The sequence below is a fragment of the Lasiodiplodia theobromae genome (genome assembly GCF_012971845.1).
Source record: "Lasiodiplodia theobromae strain AM2As chromosome Unknown scaffold_42, whole genome shotgun sequence".
In the NCBI taxonomy this organism is placed as follows: domain Eukaryota; kingdom Fungi; phylum Ascomycota; class Dothideomycetes; order Botryosphaeriales; family Botryosphaeriaceae; genus Lasiodiplodia; species Lasiodiplodia theobromae.
In genome coordinates, this window is record NW_023336522.1 from 217,563 (window position 1) to 240,692 (window position 23,130).

At 55.5% G+C, this 23,130-nt stretch overlaps 9 protein-coding genes across 9 annotated transcripts; 6 read left to right on the top strand and 3 right to left on the bottom strand.

The window, feature by feature from the left end:
- Positions 1-180: 180 nt before the first annotated feature.
- LTHEOB_10892 (ATPAse AAA+ type core protein) lies at positions 181-1,680 on the top strand (the record flags this gene model as incomplete). The annotated part of the gene is made up of 4 exons (XM_035507587.1): positions 181-275; positions 331-445; positions 498-727; positions 801-1,680. The coding sequence occupies 4 exons, from the start codon at positions 181-183 to the stop codon at positions 1,678-1,680; spliced, it is 1,320 nt and encodes a 439-aa protein (XP_035367026.1).
- An 844-nt stretch (positions 1,681-2,524) lies between these two features.
- LTHEOB_10893 (Zinc finger C2H2-type protein) lies at positions 2,525-3,915 on the top strand (the record flags this gene model as incomplete). The annotated part of the gene is made up of 2 exons (XM_035507588.1): positions 2,525-3,694; positions 3,745-3,915. The coding sequence occupies 2 exons, from the start codon at positions 2,525-2,527 to the stop codon at positions 3,913-3,915; spliced, it is 1,341 nt and encodes a 446-aa protein (XP_035367027.1).
- A 361-nt stretch (positions 3,916-4,276) lies between these two features.
- On the top strand, positions 4,277-7,705 carry LTHEOB_10894 (Adenosine/AMP deaminase; the record flags this gene model as incomplete). Its single annotated transcript, XM_035507589.1, has 4 exons — positions 4,277-4,286; positions 4,351-5,858; positions 5,910-7,030; positions 7,081-7,705. The coding sequence occupies 4 exons, from the start codon at positions 4,277-4,279 to the stop codon at positions 7,703-7,705; spliced, it is 3,264 nt and encodes a 1,087-aa protein (XP_035367028.1).
- Positions 7,706-8,413: 708 nt separating this feature from the next.
- LTHEOB_10895 (Mitochondrial phosphate carrier protein) lies at positions 8,414-9,779 on the top strand (the record flags this gene model as incomplete). The annotated part of the gene is made up of 4 exons (XM_035507590.1): positions 8,414-8,896; positions 8,958-9,211; positions 9,274-9,644; positions 9,706-9,779. 4 exons carry the CDS (start codon positions 8,414-8,416, stop codon positions 9,777-9,779), a joined length of 1,182 nt encoding a protein of 393 aa, XP_035367029.1.
- A 672-nt stretch (positions 9,780-10,451) lies between these two features.
- LTHEOB_10896 (uncharacterized protein) lies at positions 10,452-11,452 on the bottom strand (the record flags this gene model as incomplete). Its single annotated transcript, XM_035507591.1, has 2 exons — positions 10,452-11,132; positions 11,186-11,452. 2 exons carry the CDS (start codon positions 11,450-11,452, stop codon positions 10,452-10,454), a joined length of 948 nt encoding a protein of 315 aa, XP_035367030.1.
- A 1,276-nt stretch (positions 11,453-12,728) lies between these two features.
- LTHEOB_10897 (Vacuolar protein sorting protein) lies at positions 12,729-17,228 on the bottom strand (the record flags this gene model as incomplete). The annotated part of the gene is made up of 3 exons (XM_035507592.1): positions 12,729-13,338; positions 13,392-16,723; positions 16,773-17,228. The coding sequence occupies 3 exons, from the start codon at positions 17,226-17,228 to the stop codon at positions 12,729-12,731; spliced, it is 4,398 nt and encodes a 1,465-aa protein (XP_035367031.1).
- A 643-nt stretch (positions 17,229-17,871) lies between these two features.
- Positions 17,872-19,593, top strand: LTHEOB_10898 (uncharacterized protein; the record flags this gene model as incomplete). The annotated part of the gene is made up of 1 exon (XM_035507593.1): positions 17,872-19,593. One exon carries the CDS (start codon positions 17,872-17,874, stop codon positions 19,591-19,593), a length of 1,722 nt encoding a protein of 573 aa, XP_035367032.1.
- Positions 19,594-20,358: 765 nt separating this feature from the next.
- Positions 20,359-21,817, top strand: LTHEOB_10899 (Alpha beta-hydrolase; the record flags this gene model as incomplete). Its single annotated transcript, XM_035507594.1, has 2 exons — positions 20,359-20,885; positions 20,935-21,817. The coding sequence occupies 2 exons, from the start codon at positions 20,359-20,361 to the stop codon at positions 21,815-21,817; spliced, it is 1,410 nt and encodes a 469-aa protein (XP_035367033.1).
- Positions 21,818-22,096: 279 nt separating this feature from the next.
- Positions 22,097-23,122, bottom strand: LTHEOB_10900 (ATP synthase subunit mitochondrial precursor; the record flags this gene model as incomplete). The annotated part of the gene is made up of 4 exons (XM_035507597.1): positions 22,097-22,119; positions 22,174-22,396; positions 22,490-22,935; positions 23,002-23,122. The coding sequence occupies 4 exons, from the start codon at positions 23,120-23,122 to the stop codon at positions 22,097-22,099; spliced, it is 813 nt and encodes a 270-aa protein (XP_035367034.1).
- Between the last annotated feature and the right edge of the window lie 8 nt (positions 23,123-23,130).

Genomic DNA, 23,130 nt, shown 5'->3' on the forward strand with positions numbered 1-23,130 from the left:
GGACCTTCCGCTCAGCGGCGCGAGCTCTAGTTGCTTCAACACCTCACCCATCCACCGCGCTCCATCCTCACCCGCCACCACGCCCGCTCCGCTGTCAGCGCAGACACCGCACCCGCTCCATCTCCGACCGATCCTTGCCGATACCCGTTCCGACGTGCGACACGTCGCCTTGCCTCCAGCATGCCCAGTGCCACCGGCCAGAACTGGGAGAAGTACCAGAGGAACTACGCCGACGATGAAATAGAAGAGAAGAAGATCACGCCTCTCTCCGATGAGTACGCCAGCTCCAGCAGCTCCGGAAACGCAGCACAGGCGCTGACTCCGATGCAGGGACATCCAAGTGCTCAAGACCTATGGCGCTGCGCCTTACGCTGCGGAGCTGAAGAAGCTCGAGAAGGAGATCAAGGACAAACAGCAGAGTGTGAACGAGAAGATCGGTGTGAAGGTAGCTTGCTCCGCCAACGCTGGCCAATGCCATCATCTCACATTGTCACCAGGAATCTGACACCGGTCTCGCGCCGCCGCACCTCTGGGACATCGCCGCCGACAGACAACGTATGCAAGAGGAGCAGCCGCTGCAGGTTGCAAGATGTACGAAGATCATTCAGGACGAGAAGGATTCGGAGAAGAGCAAATACGTGATCAACGTCAAGCAGATTGCCAAGTTTGTCGTCAACTTGGGCGAGCGCGTCAGTCCTACTGATATCGAGGAAGGCATGCGCGTTGGGTAAGTCCATACTGTTCAGTTCTTATTGCACAGGATAGCAATGATCTCCTAACACAATCCCACCTGTTGGCAGTGTCGACCGGAACAAGTACCAGATCCTCCTCCCGCTGCCTCCCAAGATCGACCCCTCTGTCACCATGATGACTGTCGAGGACAAGCCCGACGTGACGTACGGCGATGTCGGTGGCTGCAAGGAACAGATTGAGAAGCTGCGCGAAGTCGTCGAGATGCCGCTCTTGTCACCTGAGCGTTTCGTCAACCTTGGCATTGATCCGCCGAAGGGTGCCCTGCTCTATGGCCCCCCTGGCACCGGAAAGACGCTCTGCGCTCGTGCGGTTGCCAATAGGACAGACGCCACCTTCATCCGTGTCATTGGTTCCGAGTTAGTGCAGAAGTACGTTGGTGAGGGTGCTCGTATGGTGCGCGAGCTGTTCGAGATGGCGCGGACGAAGAAGGCTTGCATTATCTTCTTCGACGAAGTTGATGCCATCGGAGGAGCACGTTTCGATGACGGTGCGGGTGGCGACAATGAAGTGCAGCGTACCATGTTGGAGCTGATCACCCAGCTGGACGGTTTCGATTCGCGTGGTAACATCAAGGTCATGTTCGCTACCAACAGACCGTCGACGCTCGACCCTGCCCTCATGCGTCCTGGCCGTATCGACCGTAAGATTGAGTTCTCGCTTCCGGACATGGAGGGCCGTGCCAACATTCTCCGCATTCACGCCAAGAGCATGTCGGTTGAACGGGATATCAGATGGGAGCTCATCTCGCGTCTGTGCCCCAACTCTACCGGTGCCGAGTTGCGCAGCGTTGCTACGGAAGCTGGCATGTTTGCCATTCGCGCCAGGAGAAAGGTTGCCACTGAGAAGGATTTCCTGGCCGCTGTCGACAAGGTCATCAAGGGCAACCTCAAGTTCAACTCGACGGCTACCTACATGCAGTACAACTAATTGGAGAGGCTTCAAATTGGGGTGTTTCTCATTGCGGCTTCTCTGTATTACGAATCTTCTGGATTTGCGCGTTCAGGAATGGTGGGCTCGGACTCTGCATGGCGATTGCAAGGCGTGTGTATGTACAGTACTAGAGGACGCTCGGAAGTAGAAGGGCAAACATTACACACGATCGATAATGATGTATCCAAAATCCCAACTGAAGTGACGATGGTTCGGTGGCCGGAGACGAGTCCGCCCAATACTGGAGACAGGACCGTCCAGCCTTGTTGCTGACTTCTCATGTCACCATCAGTCCCGCTTGCGTCAATCGACAGTGGGACTGGTCTGCCCGATGGATCCCGAAGGCGGCTAGATTGGCCTCGGATCCCGAGGCGCAGGCTGCCGGGCAAGTGCGCGCGTGCGCCCGGTTCTGCCATGATTGAAACGCCTTCCTTTCGTCCTGAAAGAAAAGCCGTCAGCGAGCATCCTTCTCTGCAAATCTTTTGCGCTCCAGTAGCCACAGCCTCGCAATCGCCATATCTCGCACGTACGGATCTAATCTTATCACACTTCGAAGCTCGGTTGCAGCGGAGTGGGACGAAGGCTCACAAGCGGCAAAATAGTCCGGCAGCCCCCGTTTGTCCACGCTCAAAACCTCGAGAGCACACGCGTGCTGTGCTCACAATAGTCAAAGTATGCCTCCCGGATTCGTACAAGAATTATCATGCCCATGACGGCTCTATCGCTTGAGTCAAATGCCTTCTTCGCCGGCGTGTCCCAGCCAACGCCGTCTTTCCCCGCATGAATCTTGACCTCCCGGCTCATGTTGAAACTTCTGCAGGAATCTGACTCTTTGTACGATATGGACGGCCAACGGAAGTCCGAGGAGCGCAAGGACGCCGTGCCTCCTCGCAGCAACGGCAAAGAGCCATCCATGTCGTCCAGAATAGCTGCCTCGGCTTCAGGCCTCGCCAAAGACATGCTCGGGAATGCAAGCGCCGACGAAGCCCAGTCAGCCTTCGCCTCAGGATCTGGACTCTCCAGGAAGCTTCAGAGCAGCACCGCAGCCGCAGGGCCTTCGACCTGGTCGCAAATGCTGCCGTCCAGGCAGAACGGGTCGTCATCACGTGCAAGCAATGGGAGCGGTGAAAGCTTCAGGTCTCAGGAGGGGTTCCGGTCCAGTTCGACCCAGCACGGCTCGGAGGAGTCTCATTTCGAACTTGACGTGGCCGGCATTGACTTCCCGGACTTTACTTTCGACGAGTTCCTCGGGGTCGACCGTAAGGAGGAGAAACGTGCGGCACATTGGGCCCGGGATTTTCAAAACGATGAAAAGGAAGGCTACCACCCCCAAGAAGCAAAATTTGAGCTGGGGTTCGCCTCTAACGGACATGTTGAATACGACGACGGTGCTGAAGTCCGGTTACTGCTTGCCGATCCCGCCTTCTCCGCCGAAGATGCGGCAGACTCGCTGATGGCGGATCCCACGCCAGAGACGGTCAATGACCTTTTCAGCCAAGACTTCTCCACCGAGGAGAAGGAAATAGTTGACAAGATCAAGTCGACCCTTCCTGCGCCACCACAGCACAACCGAGTCTCGCCGGAGAACCCGTTGAACCTCCGCCCGGAATTCGCCTCGTTGTCCGCATCCAATCCGCAGCTGGAGGAAGAGATCAGAGAGCTGTCCAGAACGCTGGGGTCTGGAGAGGAGGGCGTCATGGCATTCACCAAGGCGCAGCGGCAACACTGGTTGGCTGAATGGGACGATGTGCTCAACAGCTACACGGATGAAGTCTGGGGAGAAATGCTGCCGGTGGTCAAGGCGGCTCGAAGCCAGCTCGAGGAAGTCAAGACAGGGATGGATCGCCTTGATAGTAAGGCTGTAGCGCGGCTGAGGATGATCCTGGGCCACGTGGTGGAGACGAAGCAAACGACCTCATCCATTCAACAGTACGCAGTACAGCCGCCGTTGCAAGACGACAGCGAATGGCAGGTTCCAACGTTCCACTGCCCGTACGTCAGCTGTCATGAGGTAAGCCACTCGCTCTTTGTCCCAGGCTAAGTCTGCTGACAAGCACACAGCGATTCCGCAACGAGGCCGAACTACGGACGCACTCGCAGCAGCACGGCAGCTATTCGTGCCCGCATTTCGACTGCGGCGCCCGGTTCGAAGAGGCCAAGGAATGGGCAGACCACATCAACCGCTCCCACCATGGCCTCCTGAAAACCGAAGACGAGGATGTGGGCGTGTAGAGTAATCGGGTACATAGAGAACAGGAGCCCTTCTCCTGACGTCTCCCCACGCATTCGGTGGGTCGTTTTGTCACCATCCCCACAATATGTAGAGCTGCGGTCCAGGCACCTGATCACTATAGACTTTCAGCCGCTGCCAGGAACTGGCAAAAGCAAGCGGCGCACGCGCCATGAGCTAGCTAGCTCCACGAGCTTATAACGCAGACTGAGCCGCTGCTGCCCGTTGTTTCCACACAGCTGTGCGACCCCCTCTCTCTACACGTCACGCCGGGCACGCCAAGCCGCGGCCGAGGGTCTAAGCTCGGGGCGATCAGCGCGATAACTCTATCGGAGGCGGCCGCCTCCCACCTGCACAAGAAAAATGTCGAAAGGTATGCCGCTGCCCGCCATCATGCCTCAATCCGCCGAGCTAACGCGCCATGGTGTCCCTCGCAGCTGCCCACACGCTGTCGCCAGACGACTCGCCCAACCTCCAACCCGCCGATGTTTCGTCCGACGAGGAGCAGTTCGCCTCGTCTGACGAGCCCGAGAACCGCAGCGACGAGGCACAAGACGGAAAGATAACGGGTGCTGCTGGCGGGGATGCGGGCGCCAGCATGGATGCCGGCGGCAATGCTGCTAATGCATCCGACGGCGCACAAACGGGTCTGCTGCCCAGGGATAAACAGCGCAGGACGGCCTTCTACGATCGTGCCTCGGAGAAGCAGATGAGCCACTCCGAGGCCAAGCAGTTCTTCCAGCGCCACCAGCTCGAGACCCAGGTCGGCGGCAGCAATTGGTCCCAGGACGGGGCCATTTACGACAACGACATGGTCTCGCGCGCCGCAAACCAGCGGTCGCCCCGTAGCACCATCCACGCCCAGGGACACACTAGCTACAGGTCCACTCTGCCCGTCGAGGTCGAGACCCCGGACAAGCTCCCTGCCTATGCCGGAGCCCTTGGTGGCCCCAACTACTACGCTCAAGCCAGACCGGATGATCCCTTCCTCGAGGCCGACCGCACAGCTCGTTCTCACGGCCACCACCCCGGCCTCCCACACGAACCCAAGCCGCTGCTGGAACAGCACGGCATACACGGTGCCGGCGCCGGAGTCGGTGTGGGCTACGGCTCCGGCGGCTTCGCCGCAAACGACTCCAGCGTGGCCGAGGAGTTGCGGAACATCTACACGCAAATCCAGAAGGTTCTCGACATCCGCCACAAGTACATCCGCCTCTCCCTTCAGGGCGACTTCGACAATCCCAAGGATGACCCGAGCTGGGACATCTACCCGCCGTTGCCTGATCCCGCGTGGGACCATGATCGCTATGCGGGCACTGCCACCAATGGCCTTAACAGCATGAGCAACAGCACAATGCTCGACCCAGATGCCAAGCCGCGACCGCTCCCGAAGCCGCCAAGGAAGCCAGGCCACGACATCGGCGAGGACTTCGACATTGATGACCTGCTGCCTCTCCCGGGTCCGTCGGAGATGAACTTCAAGCTCGATGACAGCAGCGTGTTCCAAGTCTACGAAACCGAGGCTTCGGCTGAGCTCAATAAGCCCATGGTGAACATCCCGGATATCAGGGAATTCTACATGGATCTAGATGAGATTATCAGCGTGTCTACCGACGGGCCCATCAAGAGCTTTGCATTCAGACGTCTACAATATCTCGAGGGAAAGTTCAATCTCTACTACCTGTTGAACGAGTACCAGGAGATAGCGGACAGCAAGAAGGTGCCGCACAGAGATTTCTACAACGTCCGTAAGGTCGACACTCACGTGCATCACTCTGCCTGCATGAACCAGAAACATTTGCTTCGATTCATTAAGAGTAAGATGAAGAAGTCTCCTGACGAGGTCGTCCTGTATAGGGACGGCAAGCACCTGACCTTGAGAGAGGTCTTCGAGAGTATCAACTTGACTGCGTATGACCTCAGTATCGACACGCTTGATATGCACGTAAGTCCGACATGAACCAGTGTGCCGTCTGTTCTGGACTAACCTTTGCAGGCCCACACGGATAGTTTCCACCGGTTCGACAAGTTCAACTTAAAGTACAACCCGATCGGGGAATCCAGGCTGAGGACTATCTTCTTGAAGACTGACAACTACATCCATGGACGCTATTTGGCGGAAATCACAAAGGAGGTCATGTCAGATCTGGAGTCCAGTAAGTATCAGATGGTCGAGTGGAGAATCTCCATCTACGGCCGCGATATTGAGGAATGGGACAAGCTTGCTGCATGGGTCGTCGACAACAAGCTCTTCTCTCCCAATGTTCGATGGCTCATCCAGGTCCCTCGCCTCTACGATGTCTACAAAAGCTCCAACTTAATGGACAATTTCGAGCAGATTGTTCGCAACATTTTCCAACCCCTGTTCGAGGTCACCAAAGACCCCAACAGCCACCCCAAGCTGCATGTCTTCCTTCAGAGGGTCATTGGCTTTGACAGTGTTGATGATGAGAGCAAGCCTGAGCGTCGGCTGTACAAGAAGTTCCCCAAGCCAAAGTTGTGGGACACCAAGCAGAACCCTCCATACAGTTACTGGGTCTACTACCTCTTTGCCAACGTTGCTTCGCTCAACGTCTGGCGCAAGCAGCGGGGCTTCAATACATTCTTGCTCAGGCCGCACTGTGGTGAGGCGGGCGACACTGACCACTTGGCTGCATCGGTGCTTTGCTGCCACAGCATCAGCCATGGCCTGATGCTGAGGAAGGTTCCTCTTCTGCAATACATCTTCTATCTGGACCAGATTGGCATTGCAATGTCTCCGCTGAGCAATAATGCGCTTTTCCTGGCGTACGAGCGGAATCCGTTCCTCTCTTACTTCAAGCGTGGGTTGAATGTGTCTCTGTCCACAGATGATCCCCTTCAATTCGCCTTCACCAAGGAACCCTTGATCGAAGAGTACTCTGTCGCCGCACAGATCTACAAGCTCAGTGCTGTGGACATGTGCGAACTGGCGAAGCATTCGGTTGAGCAGAGTGGTTTCGAGCACGCCGTCAAGCAGAGATGGCTAGGCGCAAACTACCATCTGCCCGGTGTTGCAGGAAACGACATGAGCAAGGTCAATGTGCCTAACATCAGAGAGGCGTTCCGCCACGAGACCTTGCAAGCTGAGCTCGCCATGTGAGTGGGTTGACAAGTATTTGGCGAACAGCTGCTGACCCGATGAATAGGATCTCGCGATACACCAGCACGGCTACTACCGAGCCTCTCTCAGCCCACAACATAGCAGCGAAGACACCGCCTGAGCAGACAGCCAATGGAGCGGCGCGGCAGCCGGGTTCGCCCACGTCCAGGAAGACCGTCAAGTCTACGGTTGACGCGCCGCCTACTCAAGTCCCCACATCGGCGCCGCAGGACCATCTGACAGGCGTGAAAGACGCTCACCTCAAAATGTCGGCCTCTTCCAGCGACCTCGTAGGCCAAAACGAAGCGTCGATCCCTCTCCATGTCACCCGCAAAACCAACCGCTCCTCTTCGATGGTGGCAACAACTCCATCAGTCGTCCCGATGCCGCAGCCATTCCTCGGACCGCCTCTCTCTCCGCAGCAGAGCGTCACGTCGGCGTCGGCTTCTCACCTCGACCCTCACGAGCCGCGGCTCTTCCCAGGTGTTGTGAGCAGGCACCGCAAGAGCAGCAACACTCACAGACCGGCGGTTGAGGGAGGCGAGCTGGACAGCACATGGGTCGGCGTGAAGAAGAGCGGGTCGCACCCACTGACGGATGCGAGCGATGCAGCAGTCTTTGACGATCCGCTGGAGGAGGAGCCAGAGAGCGAGAGCGAGGAGAAGGAATGAAAAACAAAGACGATACTCGCTATATGAATGGCGTATGTTTCCAGACAGGAAGGACGTGACGCAGGCGTTGACAGGTTGCGAAGAAAGGAGGAAAAGTATTTCGGGACCACGTCTTGCTGGCTTTGCTGCTTGGATACGATATGCATTCTAATGGAGTTCGATCTCTTCAACAAGTGCTCGCTTCAAATGGTGCTCAGATGTGACGCTCGGTCCGAATGTAGCGCCCAAAGCTCTGACCAGCCTCAGCCGCTTATCAGATGGCCATAGCTCCCGGGTCTTGACTTTACGCCATGTAGGTGTTGTTGCTTGCTTTCTTTCCTTCCACTTACCTCCGCTCTGCGTTTTTGCATTCGCACGCTGCTCGACAGCACACCTACACCTTCCTTCGTGTCGCGCGACAAGCTCCATCTAAGAAACATTTGCAGTCTCCACTGCGCCTTTTTATGCTCTCGTATTTCAGCCCTTGTTGACGATTCCTCCTGATCCTTCAAACGGAGATGGCGGAAATACGCGGAGTTAAAGCAGGTGACGCGCGACAGGGAAGCAGCGACGGCACTTGTCCAACTCCGCACCTCTTGAAGCACCAGCAACGCTGAGTCACACAAACCCATCAACTGACCCCGTCCAGTTGTTTGCCGTCTGCTCGGAGATGTGAGTCCTCACACCACCCTAGGTTTTCCCCGCACCGTCCCGAGCCAGCTAAAGCTAATGCGACAGACAGCTCCAACGACCATGCCGCTCGTGTCGCCGTTGTTCCCCTCCCCGGCTGCTCTGTGCAGCGCCTTCCCCTCTGCACCGGCCGGCACTGATGCCAATCGCACGTCCAAGTACCCGCCCGCGCACCAGGAGCTATACGGAACCTGGAGCGCCGTCGACGATGCCAAAGCCAAGGCGGCCAAGCTGAGCGAGGCGGCGACCCAGGAGTTCGAGAAGGCGAGCGGCAAGGCGCAAGCTAAGGCGGGCAAGATCGAACTGTTTTCGGCGAAGTACTACGCCGCGTGCACCTTTGGCGGCCTGCTGGCCTGCGGCCTCACTCACACGGCTGTCACGCCCCTCGACCTAGTCAAGTGCCGCCGACAGGTCGACGCGAATCTCTACAAAGGCAATTTCGAGGCGTGGGGGAAGATTGCGCGGGCCGAGGGCCTCCGCGGCATCTTCACGGGTTGGAGTCCAACATTTTTCGGATACTCGGTGAGCATTTTGTATACACTTCACAGCGGGCGTTAATAGTTGATATCAATGGTGTGAATAGGCCCAAGGCGCCTTCAAGTACGGCGGTTACGAATACTTCAAGAAGTTCTACTCCGATCTGGCCGGTCCAGAGAACGCCCAAAAATACAAGACGCTGCTTTACTTGACCGCCAGCGCCTCCGCCGAATTCATCGCCGATGTCGCGCTCTGCCCCTTCGAGGCCGTCAAGGTTCGCATTCAGACTACCATCCCACCATTCGCCAAGGGGACTCTCGATGGCATTTCCAAGGTTACTGCCAAGGAAGGAACAGCAGGGTCAGCCCCCCCCCCCCCCCCCCCCCGACTCGGCCCTGTAACTTCGACTAACATTCTTCCAGTCTCTTCAAGGGCCTCTACCCCTTGTGGGGTCGTCAGATCCCCTACACGATGATGAAGTTTGCGTCCTTTGAGACAATTGTCGAGGCCATCTATAACTATCTCCCCGGCAAGAAAGATGACTACGGCAAGGCCGCCCAGACGGCTGTTTCCTTTACCGGTGGGTACCTGGCGGGTATCTTGTGTGCCATTGTGTCTCATCCAGCCGACGTGATGGTTTCGAAGTTGAATGCTGAACGCGAGTCCGGTGAGGCCTTTGGCGCCGCCATGAAACGCATCTACGGCAAGATCGGCTTTGCGGGCTTGTGGAACGGCTTACCGGTTAGGATCGTTATGATTGGCACGCTCACTGGTCTGCAGTGGATGATTTATGGTGAGCTTTTACGCAAGCGATCAGTACAGGTGCCATCCCGCTAACGCGTATTTCTTTGCAGACTACTTCAAGATTTTCATGGGCCTCCCTACCACGGGCGGTCCTGCGCCGCAGCAGGACACGCAGAAGGCGTAGACGTCCTTCATTCCCTTCGCGAATTTCTAACGAGCAATCAGGTCCCTTCTTTGTCGCTTGGCTTGAAGAATTCAGTAGTGACTGTGGTCATCATGCCTTGCTAGCGAGAGGGGCTGGGCCATTATCCGTTATTTTCTAATGACGGGTGACCGTACGGTGGGATTCACCCTGTACGCTGTATTTTATTTAGTTGAGCAATCCACTCCTGATTTTATAAGTCATCAACCTGTCAAAACATATCCGAAACAGCTTTCTGGATTCATTCACACCGCGGAATTCAGCACTCCAGGAGCGTCGATTCTAATTTGAATAAGGACAAATACTAAACCCAGCTCGTATGACCTCGAAAAACCCAACCATCACCAGCCCGGCCCAAGTCCAATTCTCCCACCAAAACCTAAATTTTTCCAAAGCGCCATGACAGTTCAACGGAAATTGAATTTCAGCATGTTCATTTTGCTAGCATAATATGTATGTAAGCTTGCAAATTCTGATTACGGCAAAAGGAGAAGTATTTTAAACATAAGAAACTTAATCTGCACAGATTAAAGGTTGGATTTGGTGTAGGCGGGAAGTGCTTGAGTATTTTCTGTACGATACGAGTTGGATTTAACATTCACCCTGTTGAAATACCTCCTCATGAGCAACTCAACTACTCTCTAGACCACCTTTTTACGTCCTCGACAAATCGTAAATCGTCTTCTCAAACGACTCAGGTTCCCTACCAATCAAGTTCCGCAGATGAGGCGTGACTACAGCTCCCTCTCCGATCTTTAGCGCGTCCCACGCCGTCGCCCACAGCTTTGCATTATCTCCTTCCAAGTAATGCGATGCTCCTCTGACAGAATCCTGCGTGGCCCATTCGTCGACCGAAACTTGTCGGACCTTGATGTCTTTCCCGAGAACGCGACCGATTATCTCAACGCTCTCTTCAAGGGAAACGTCCCGAGGGCCTGAAAGCAGAAGTTTGGTGTTGACGTACGGGAAAGAGGCCGGGTCTTTGCAGAAGTCTGCAATCAGGTGGGCGGTACCCTCACCCAACTCGTCCCGCTTCACCCAAGAAATGCCTGGGCCTGTGCCGTCATGGGGGATCTTCACCTCAGCGGGAGGGTTCTTCAGGTCAAGGAAGGCCAGGTACATGGGGAAAGACTCGGTGTACAGGCCTTGGCGCACGACGGTGTAGGTAAAGCCAGAAACACTAGCGGCGAGCTGGGCGAGGTACTTCTCGGTATCGAGGTGAGCTTTCATGACGTGGGCGATGGTGTCGTCCTTGCCACCAGCGAACCCGAGAGAGGAGTAAAAAACATGGGTCACGCCGGACTTGACGGCCGCGTCGATTGCCGCCTTTTGGACCTTTGATTCCGGATTTTTAGACGGTTTCTCTCAAGTCTGGTCTTGCTACTTACGTTGAATCGATGCCTATGCGAGATGCTGGCGTAGGAGATCAGGTTGAGGTAGCGGGCTCCATCGAACGCGTGATCGAGAGTGCTGAGCTGATCGTAGTCGCCGTGTCTGACGACCGCGCCTGCAGCCCTGTACTTTTCGGGAACCCTCTCTGGGCTCCTGGCAACGAGGATCATCTTCTTCGCATCGATAAGATTGAAAAGATGACGATATGTCCCCCCTCCAATGCCTCCTGAGGCGGGGAAAATGGCGATCGAGTTGTTCTCCATGTCAAAGTGAATGTGAATTGTTGAGTGTGATAGACGGGGTAAGGTAGCCTGCGGGGTCTAAATAGCACCTTACTGGGATGTATAGAGTGTGTTGCTTTGATGATTTGTCACTGTGTCCGATCACTAAGCAGTGAGATGGTAGAGAAATCAGCTCGGAGATGTGTGCTCGGATATAATGGCCTCTATGCATCAATATTCGGGGTCAGGGAGCTACAGTTCCTTTGTCAGCAAATGGATGCTTACCTCACTCGATGCACGACTAACTGAGTCTCTACTACATTATCTCTAGCGTTGAGTAATCTAAATTCTAGCTTGTACCAGCAGAACACAATGGTTTTCAAGCAATATTTGCTCGTGATTATTTTGCAGCTTGACCGACTGCGAGCGCTTGGGCCATCTCCTTTGGTGGAAATATAAACGCAACAGATCATTACTACTTGCAGTAACGTATCCGCCCACCGGAATTCTGTGTGGGTTGCTTTTCAATCTTATCGCTGTCAAGACTAAGCACTGATCCGCTTTGTTCCCAAAATTGCCATACAAAATTAAAAGTCCCTGTCTTTGCGGAATAAATTACTCATAAATTTAGCGTACCCCATGTAGGCGCGTCTTAAGCACAATGTTGTACAGAGAACTTCATCCTTCTGTACTCTGTGAGAGGTACTACGCTCTTACCTTGTAGACAGTACTCAGAGAGATGGTAAGCTGCCTCTAGATAGAGGTTTAGAGGTGCATCCATAAACACGACATGCTGGCGAATGTACGGAAGCAATGTAATTTCTTAGTCCCTTCACTGCCTGCAATTGTAGGAGGATGTTACATTTTTGATGGGGTTACATAATCTCGCTGTCAGCATCGACAAGAGGTTTATGTACAGTTGGCAAGCAGCTCATCAAAACCTATCCAATCTAACCAACTAACCCCTCTTCATACCAATCTCCTCCTACGACAGACATTTCAGTCACTAGCCATCAGCAATGCAGGGAAGAACGCTTCAGACCTATTGGAATAACTCCACCAAACACACTGTGCACAAAAGTAGCAACCAAGAAAGACTTCGTCGCAAACCCCCATAGGGACATCGTACAAGAAATAAAAGGGAGAGAGTGGGTCGGTGGTGTCACACAAATATACACACACACACTCTCTCTCTCCCTCTCCTCCACCCTTTCAAATTGCCTCGTCTGAAAGGCCCAATCCCCCGTTCCACTAGATATCTATATGGCTAATACAGGCAAGACAAAGACGGGGAAGAAGAAAAAAGGTAAGAAACCGATCAGACTTCCTCATCACTGTCCTCTCCCAGTAGCTCCCCCTCGTCTGGATCCACTACCGCATAGTTACCGCGTGCGAAAGAGCCACGAGTGGTGTACCTCTGGCCGTAGTACCCACCGCCGCCGCCACCAAGGCGGCTTGACGCACTGCGCCACAGCGAGCCTGCCAGGAGCGGGATGGCCGAGAGCACGGCGACGACGCCGGAGACGGCGGCAACCGGATACGTGATCCAGCGGCTGTCGCTGTCGAACGTGGGCTGGCTGTCGCCCAGGCGGATCTGGCCGAACTTGCCATCCCAGTTGCGCCAGACGTACCAGCCGATTGCCCCAGCCGCAGCGAAGGGAATGATGACGGCAAAGAAGATGGCCACCCCCGAGGTGCCGTGCTTTTTGTTGTATTCCTCTTCCTTGTTCGGGCACGGCCGGGTACCAGCGGTAAGATCGAGTTCTTTGCCGCCCTGGCACGTCGTGAGGGGAATGCGGCGGTAGCCGGTAACGTAGTTGTACTCGATGACGTTGGGGTTCTTGCAGACCGCATCATTCTCCACTGGATCAAGACCTTCAACGAGTTTGCAGCTGCCGTCTTTTTCATCCCGCTCAAAGTTGTAATCACTGTATAGCAGATGTCAGCTATCGTTTCAGAGCAAGGGTGTCGACGGGCTTACCATTCAAAGTCAGCTCTACTGCAAGTGCAGTTCTTCCGGATGTCGTGTAGCTGTTGGCTGTCGTGGACATTCCAGCACTCGGCGCCGAGCTTCTTACGGTGATATTGAGCAATATGGCCGAACAGACAATTCTCCTCCTGCATTGGATGCTTGGGCTCCCACAGCTCGTAATCGCCGGCCTCGGGGTTGTTTTCGTCAAGCTCGCATGTGCGGTCAAAAAGTCCGGAGAAATCCAGATTGACGGTGACCAAACCATCCGAGCGACCCCAAAGAAGGAAGTTCTTCGATTTGTCGCTGGGGACGGTCGAGATTGAATCGACGATGATTGGCTTGTCGGGGCTGAATTTGTACGGCTCCCACTTGTTCCCTTCATCAAGAGAGTAGTAGACAGTGTCGACAGGCTCTCCTTCCTGAACGATGACGATAATAGAACCCTGGTCACCGTATTCCCACATAAAGGTTCCTTTCATAACCTCGTGCCAGGTGATGCCGCCGTCCCTTGTGACGAACGTGTTCCCGTCTTTGTAGCGACCCAGATTCTCACCGACGTTGCCAACGCCCATCATCAGCCCGACAGCAGACGGGGAAGAGAAGGTATCTCGAGGATCTTTACGCTCGGTGTATCCGTGAATGTGCAAAGAACACTTCTCAAGATCGCCAGAGCAAGGATATTTGGCGCCATCTGAATCTTGCTTGGGGGGAGGAATCAGTGCCCATTCTGCGCCATCGTTATGCGTGATCATAGACTTCAGCTTCTTTGAGGCACCCTTGTCGACTTCATCGGGGTTGGCCACGATGTTAATCAACGCTGCACCTTCCAGACCTTGCATTTTCTCGAAATCGACGTAGCCATCTCTGTTACGGTTTACCTTGGCGATGCTGAGAACATACTCCGTTCCGTTGCTGTTACTCTTGAGGATGGATCCATATTCTTGGTCCTTTTCGTTGTTCATTGTGACGTGCAGGAAAACGGCATGCGTAGAACTGTCCAGAACGGTGTAGGCTTGGCGATGTTCTAAGCTGAACTTGTGCGGGAACTTGGCATCGGCGAAAGTCTTGCCATCGATACTGACATCCACCTTGAGCCACTTGTGATCATCCGTCTTCTTTGCAACAATGATAAACTCTGCCATGGTGGCGAAATTGGCGACATCCTCATAGTGTACCTTCTTGGTCTCGAACCAGTCGATGCTGGACAGTAGTTGAAGGGGCTTTGAGGTGTCTTCGTCAGCAAACTGCTCGCAGAAGACGAGTTGTTCGCTGTCTTCGCGCTCCTCTCTCCAAACAAACTGGCACTTTTGCACGAACGGTAGCATCGCCTCCCAGCTTCCTTCGATTCCTCCTTTGGTCGATTTCCAGGCCACGAAGTGACAGTCGCTACTAGAGCTCTCACAGTCTTTCCGACCAGTCCAAAGGATCCAGTCCTTCTCGTGGGGGTGGAAGCCTAGTGTCGAGATACTTTCTCTGATTGGTGGCGCCGGGGCTTTGAAGCTATGAATACTATCCGGTAGACCGCGGTTCTTGGAGTAGTAGACCTTCTCGGTTGGGGTCAAGAAGTAGACAATATCGTTGAAGTATTGGTGGGGATAGATGGTGATGACTTCATCATCGACGGCCTTGGCCCACTTCTTACCATGATCGTGGGTTATCCAAGCTGTGCGGTCATCGTCAAGCATGACGATAGTCTCATCTTTGTCTTCTTGCTTCGTGGATTCCACTCTTTCCAGATAGTAGTACTCCCGGAAGTCGCGGGCACTCTGGAAGCGGCTGAAGGTGTGCTCAACCTTTCCGCTCGCTGGTGACTTCTCCGAGTCCTTGCAGTCCCGCTCTTTAGGTTTGTCAAGGACGACCCCTCCTTCCTTGTCACACTTGTTACCAGGGATAAGGCGCCAGCCGGAACTGCCCTCGAAATGCTCATCCCCTTCTTTACACTGTCCCTTGGGCACAGGGATCGGGCCGGCCGGGACGCACTTGTCGTCCTTGCGTACAAAGTTGAAATCACACTCGTAATCTTCCTCGGTACATTTGCACGTCTCCCACTTCGGTTCGGGGTCGACGAATTCGTCCAAGATGAAGCAATCTGCATCCGGCTTGCGTCTGCGGAAAGACTGTCTACGGCCCATAATGCAACCGGGCTTGCCGTCTTCGGTCTTACGGGCGTGCCAGAGCTCGAAGTCGTCATCCTTGCACTTGCGTTCGTGGAGCCCAGCAAAATCCAGGGTGTAGATAGTCCATTCTTCATCACCCTTACTCGCTATCAGAATGAACTTGATGCCGGTAGAGTCTGGAATGGTGGTGAGCTCGTAGGCCACGACCTTATCTGGGAGCTTGGTCGTTTTCCAATCCTTGCCGTGGTTTAGAGAATATTTGACCTCGTCGGTCTGTTCTCCATCCTTTATGGCGACGAGCAAGGAGCCCTTGTCTCCAAACTCGTATTTGTGGGGGCCTTCAAGAGCACGGTGCCAAGTCATGCCTGCATCATCCGAAGTCCAGAGGTCGCCTTCTTTGTATGGCCTGAGGACGTCGCCCGTGTTTCCGATGGCCATGACTAGGCCTGGTGCTGGACTGGAAAAGACCTTGCCACTGTTGTGCTGTTCTGTGTAGGAATGCACTTGGAGGATGTGGTCTTTCTCCGTCTTCAAGTCTTGCCACGTCCGACCATCGTCGAAGCTGATCTTGGAGTTGATCTTTTTGGTTTCGAACAGAGGGTTCTTTTCGATTGCCTCCCAGTTCTTGACGGTGTTGACCAGGATGACGCCTTGGATATTGGTGAGTTTCTCAAAGTCGACGTAGCCCGAACCGTCACGGTTGGTGTGGGCGATATTGCGAGTGAAATAGGTTCCGTTGGAGTTGCTGGTAAACATGTTGCCCATATCCGTCCATGAGTCCGACATGACGTCTACTTGAATGCTGTAGTTGGTGGATTCCAGAATAGTGTACGCATCCTCTTGGAGCTTGTGGTCTTGGCCAAACTCGGCCCTGTGCCAAGTGCGGGTGTCGTCCGTCACATAGAGAGCCATCTCGTCAGTGCCTTCCGACTTGGCGGCGGCGACAATGAAGCCCTTGGCAGAGGCCAAATGCGCAATGCCGGCCACAGTGCGGCCTTCGGACAATGGCGGCTCGACGACATCTTCTCCAAAGTTGTCGGTGATGACGAGGCGGTAATCCTTGCGCTGCTTCGAGAACTTGCCCTCGGTGACGCAAAGGATGCGGTTCTTGTCGGTCTGGTCGTCGCCGGTGGTGAAGATATCGGTGTTGCGCGCCCACATGCAAATCTTGCGCGAATCGATGAGAGGCTTAAAGTGCTCGAAGCCATTCGTCGTGTACCACGTCTGAACAAGGATTAGCAAAGCGCGCAAGATGACAAGAGCGGCGGCGCACCTTTCCGACGCAGCCTCCGAAAAGATCGCAGCGCTCTGCGCCGTGGAAGAGGACTCTTTCAGGGTCGTCGGTGTGCCAACTGATGGGAGATTGGCCGGCGGCGGCGTCGGTATCGAAGGCGCGCCATGTCTCTCCCTGGTCCTTGGTGTACCAGTGCTTCTTCTCCTTGCCTAATGCCACGGCGACCTTGTTGTTGTAGGGGTGGTGGAGGATGCCAACAACCTGGTTCTCGCCGAGCGGCCTGCTGATATGCTCCCAGTCCAGGCCGGCGTTGGTGGTGCGCCACACCTTGCTGTTGCCATACTCGATGGTGAGGGCGGTCTCAGTGTCGTCGAAGAAGAAGAGGCCAGTTGGCGGCGTCTCGAACTTCTGCTTCTTGATGGTTGGCTCGTCAGCCTTGGCAGCGGCGCCGATAGCCAGCAGCGCGCTGAGCCACACGGCCTTTTTCAGTATCATGATGGCATGAGGCGAGGGCGTGGCTGGCGGAGGACGGGTCGACAGGTGTTGTTCGGAGCAGGCGGCGTCTGGAGCTGTGAGCTTGCTGCCACCGGCTGCCTAGCGCGTGTTCGAATTCAGCCTCAGGCTGGTTACGTATCGCACCGGGGGGGCGGGCGAGAGCTTGGACCAGCCCGGTTGCATCGTCCTTGTCCGGTGCGCAACCACGCCCATCAAAAATCACGTTGCGAAACGTCTGCTATGCTCAATGCTCGTCCGCCTTGCCTCGACGTGTCTGGCGGCTCCAGAGACCCGGCAGCGCGCTGCGATGCAGGGGGTCTCGGGGAAGCGCGCGGCGGGCAGCCACCCATAAGTCCGCCCCGTTGTCGTAGGGCGCGCTCGCTGGCCCCATCCTATCGTCTCAGTCCCGCTTCGCATTCTAAACACCTTTTTCCTTCGATCTGCTCGCGCTTTGAAGCCCCACTCGTTCTTTGCGCATCAAGCACACTCGCGGCGTTGCCGCCGAGCATCATTGTCTGTCCGGTATCGCACTGTGTCGCAAGCCAAATTTTCTCCTCTGCATTTCCTCCATAATTTAGGCTGCTGCACGAGGATAGCAGTCGTCATTGAACCCGTCAGTAACCGTAGGCGAGCACTGATCCACATGGAGCGAGAGAGCCGCCAGGACCATTGGCTTGGCCGCTACGCCAACGACTACCACGCATGGCGTCGAGCTCAACACCGCGGAAGAGACGTCTTTCAGAGGCCTCTCGGCCTTATCGAGACGTCTTTCGACAATGACGGGGCTTTCTTCGGCGGTAGGGCAGACGTTAACACGGTCATTTCCTTCGAAGTCCGAAGCAATCTGACGCCTGAGCAATTGCGCGAAAGGATCGTCCTCGCCTGGGCCAATCTCCGGCTCCATCATATTCTCCTCATGACGACTGTCACCCGAGATTCTGTGACAGATCGCAGACTGTTCAATCTCGATCTGCCCACAACAAATACTGAAGTAGTCGAAAACGCCCTGGCATCCATGGCTTTCCTTGCCGATCACTACAGCGAGGTAGACATTGACGATTGGTTCAAACATATCAACAACTCGAGCCGTGTTGTTGACTCAGATCGGTCTCTGTCGCGGCTCTTCGTCCACCCAGTCGTGCCAATATCCCAGCACACCTTTCAACTGACGTTCACGCTGGTGTGCGCGCACGAAATTTGCGATGGCGTTGTCGTGCTTTACAACTGGGAACCACACTTCCTCGAATTATTGAACAGCTCAGAGCAAGACCTCAAGAGAGGTCTGGAAGTCGAAAGATCTCCCGATCGTCTATGGACCCGTCTTCCAAGAGCACAGGAAGACCTCTATCCTTTAGTTCAGGGCAGTCCGGCACGCAAAAGGTGGTTCTGGGCCGTCATGAGAATCCTCCGGCATGTCCGCAGGCCACCGCCAGCCGGTTTCGCCAACCCCCTGCGGCGGAGAGACCGGAGAGAGCAAGCCATGTCGTTGCCGCCCAAATACTCCGATGTCTTGGATTACTCAGAAGACCGCAAGCCTCCCATGAACAGTTTCAACGTCAAAGCAGAGCTCTCCAGGGAGGCTACATCTCGCATTGAGCGACTGGCGAAATCAGTCGGTGCCAGCGTCGGAGCCGCCTGCTTCGCTCTCGTTGGTATGGCCATGATGGAGATAGAGGAGGCCAGGGACCCGCACACACTGCTGTCGGAACGTATGCCATACGTCGGCTCCTTCCCAATCAATCCTCGCCCGTTCTTTGGCTACACCGGCCCTGCCGATTCGGTTATGCTCACTTTCAGCGACGGTATATGGCTGCCATTTCTGCCGTCGGATCTTCCCGCCGAAGGGAGGTTCAAGCTGCTGGTGCGGCAGGCGCACAGGCAATTGCGCCAGTACCAGAAGCGAATCCGAAGCGAGGGGATGAAGGGGAGCTTTGATCCCACCGATCCAGCCCGCATCATTGCTTCAAGTTACATCTTGGCAGTTGAAAGGGCCGAATTTTTGAGGCCGCAGCATCTGAAGACTGGAGTCAATCCCCAGGGCGACTACCCAGCCAACTTCAAGTGGAGGCCTGCAACGTGTGGCGTCAGTTCAATTGGGTCGATAAAGAACTTCCTTGCTCGGGGAAAGTACAGTCTGGACGAAGACACGGTTCGGAAGAACGGGCTTGCCGCGGATCTGTACAGCTTTGACCGTACGGGTGTACGGGCCCGGGATTTTGAGTTCTTGTGTGGATGCTGGGGTTCAGAGGATGGTTTGAAATTCAGCGTATCGTATGACGGCAACGCCATAGATGAAGAAAGCGTCTTGGTTTGGAAAGCTCTCATGGAGGGGATGTTCGAGCCCAGTGCAAAGTCAAAATTGTAGGGGCGCACGAAATTTCGGCCATGTATAACAACAATTCTTTCTGCCTAAACGGAAGCTGAATGCCTTTGGGTACGCTAAATGATGACGTCTCTGGCAGGTGCAATAATGGCAGCTGTCCAACGCTGTCAGCTCAACGTAAGCTTCCGGAGATAGATTTAATTATGCACTCAGCCTCATAAAAACCTCCGCCATTCGCACGTGAAGACAGCACTCAGAGATCCAATCAACGGGGCAATGGTGAGCTGAGACGGGCTAGCTGAACGGGAGATGGGCGCAAGCGACAGGGATGCGAAGGGTCCAAGCGCTGATGCATTTTTGGGCACATCGCCAATAACACAGCATCATGATGTCAAAAATAAAGGGCGATGGATTCGGGGGGCAGTGATGGAGGGCAGGAGTCATGCGCCAAAGCCACCACAGGGCTGCCGAAAAAGGACAGATGGCGGGCGCCACTAGCAGATTGCTGCCGATGATCACTGCTGGAGAGCCTGTCCCTGCTGACATCAATCACACGCTCAGCCTTCAGCGCGGCGTGCGTGCCGGCCTCCCGGGCTGCGCTGCGCTGCCCTGTTAAGGCTGATGTTGCGGCAGGCTGCACGCCCAGCGCAATATAAGCTCGTGGTCGTGCGCGCGTGCTTTCCTGGCAAACACAGGCCCAATGCACGTCTTATCGTCTATCAAAACGCAACACTGAGAACACGAACCAGCCTCCTATTTCTCGCCGGCGCTCCCCTTCTTGTTTTTCCTTGTCCCCTTTCCCGCGATATGTTCTGGGGCCGCAGGAGGGGCGAATGCCCCTCGACAAAAACCAATGGCATCTCCCCGAAACTGAAGATGCTGCGCGCCGAGACGGTCAAGCTCCTGCCCTCGCAAATCGGCAGCGATCACGGCAGAGGTCCGGGTCCCTTGCCGTATACCTCAGATCCCGCCCAACTCATCTGGAGCGACCTCAAGCTGTTCTTCCGCGTCTCCTACCTGCTGCCCGTTCTGTTCTACCCCTGGGGCAAAAGAGAAGGCGACGAGATCTACCCGGACCTGGGCAACGGCATCCAGCTCAGCTGGCAAATCACCCTCACCATCTACCAAGTCCTATTCATCCTATCGCTTCCCTTCTGCCTCATCCTGCCGCTGGGATGGTTCCTCATTTACGCCACTGTCGCAATCGCCCTTTGCATTCCCATCTGGATGATCGTGAACGGAAGGAGGCATGAAGTGCATTCCCGCCGCGACATCGCTTCCGAGCACGAGCACCCCGACGAATACTGGATCTTCATCAACGGCGTCGCTGTTGGGTGAGTGCACAGCCGCCCATAACGTCACGCATTGCTAACATGGTTTCAGGAGGTACTGGCTTCAGGCGAACCTGGACAGGCTTGCCCGGATATTTGGCCGACCGGTCACGGGTATCCACAACAAGACCAACGGCCTGATCTTCGACCTGGTCCAATGCATGATCGAGCGCAACCTCAACTACTCGACTCAGGACATCCGCGATGCCTACAAGCTCGTCAAGGAAGCCCTTATGGACGACCAGCGCAAAAAGGTCGTTCTCATCCTGCACAGTCAGGGCGCCCTCCAGGGCAGTCTGATGATCGACTGGCTGCTCGCCGAGCTGTCAGAGGACATCCTGCACAAGCTTGAGGTCTACACCTTTGGCAACGCAGCCAATCACTTCAACAACCCTGCCAAGTCTTCCTCTTACTCAAACCACGAGGAGGATGGACAGGGGCGCAGGCGAAAGGAGAAGGCCATCCGCTACATCGAACACTATGTCAACGACGAAGACATGGTTGCTAGATGGGGCGTTCTGCACTTCATCCACGTCCCCAACCGCTTCATGGGCCGCCTCTTCCAGCGCAAAGGCACCGGCCACCTGCTCAACCAGCACTACCTGAATTACATGTTCCCGCTGGGCTCGGATAACCGAGTCCTCGACAAGAACGACTTCATGGACAGCGAGGTTGACCTTGACCACGACGATTTCGACGTCGACAGGGAGGGGCTGGAAGATAGCTTGTGCGAACTCCTGAGTGGCTCTGATACAGATTCCGACTCAGACACGTCAGAAACGACAGCTATTGTTAACGATTTTAACAGTCCTGTCCTTCCCATTGCTTCCGCCCATTCGTTGGCCAACAGTTCGCGACGGCTGCCGAAGCACCCGAAGGTCAAGGACTTCAGTCGTCTCTGGCATTATCGGAATGGACGCTCTCCAAGGGAGTAAATTGTCGGTTTTTGGGGGTGCTCTCGGCGTTTGGTATCTTCTGCCACAGCGCTGGACGTTGGAGGTTAGAGAAAAGGGACGGCGCGCTTCCTGGGATTCTGAGTTTTCTGCATCAGCACGGCGTTGATCAGTGTGGGTCGCCATTCAGTAGACGCTCGATTTCTAGATAATTTGAATAGTCACGATGGATATCTCGGAGTTCGATGACTAGTATTGCACGAGGATCTATGTAACAGGCGGAGAATTGTTGGATGGCCATTCAAACGCTGGCTTCGTTTTCTACGCCTTCTGGGCAACAATCCCTGCGGGCCATTAGCACAGTCGCGGGCTTTTGCCTTCCTTTGCGGTAAACTTACTCTCGACGTCAGCGACGCTCTGGTCAAGGATCTGCTTGAGAGTCTTGGGGTTCTCAAGCTCCTTCTCAATCTTGGCGATGATGGACTCGGCAAGCTCCTTCTGCTGCCTCTGCTTGACCTGGCCCTCGTAGCGGACCCAGGAGTCCAGGACGGACTTGGCCTCGTGAGCGAGGGCGGTCTTCTGCTCGAGCTCATAGGCCTGGGCCTCGAGCTTGGCGGTTTCCTACAGCCACTGTCAGGCTTCCTCGGCCCAGCGGAAATCCCAAAAGGAAGGCGCAACGGGCGCCCGGCGGCACGACTACATGCGGGATCATACCTTCGAAACCTCGAAGAGCGCCTTGGTGGTGTCAATGACGCCGCTGAGGTCCTTGACGCTCTCAATGCGCTTCTGCACGGCCTCGGTGTGCTCCTGGCGCGCCGAGTTCAGGATGTTCTTGACCTTGTTGTTCTGACTCTCGGCCCACTCCCTGTACATGGGGCCACCGAACTTGCCGACAGCGAAGAAGACGGTCAGGAGGGACAGCATGACGATGGACTCCTCGTTGATGACATAGAGCTCGTTGCTGATGGCGGCGGCCGACAGACCGGCGCCGGCGGAGAGGATGGCGGCCTTGGAGACGAGGCTGTTGCCGGGCAGCGAGTCGATGATGGACTGCGCCTTCTTCTTGGGCTCCTCGGACGGCACATTGGAGGCGGCGCGGGCCTGGGCGAAGACCGTGGGAACGGCGCGGACGGGAACGGTTGGGCGGAGGCGGGCAGCGCCTGTGTGCGGTCAGTTGGTACGCCAATCGCTCCGGTCGCGCTCCGCTTGGGCTGGGGCATACCGACGGCGCTCCTTGCGAGACGCGAAGCCATTGTTGCGGATGAGAGCGGAGAGGTATTCGACGGCTTGACGTTTGGTGAGGAGCTCGGAAGTCGAGTTGCAAGAACCTGAGGACGGGCTTGGCATCGGCGCCG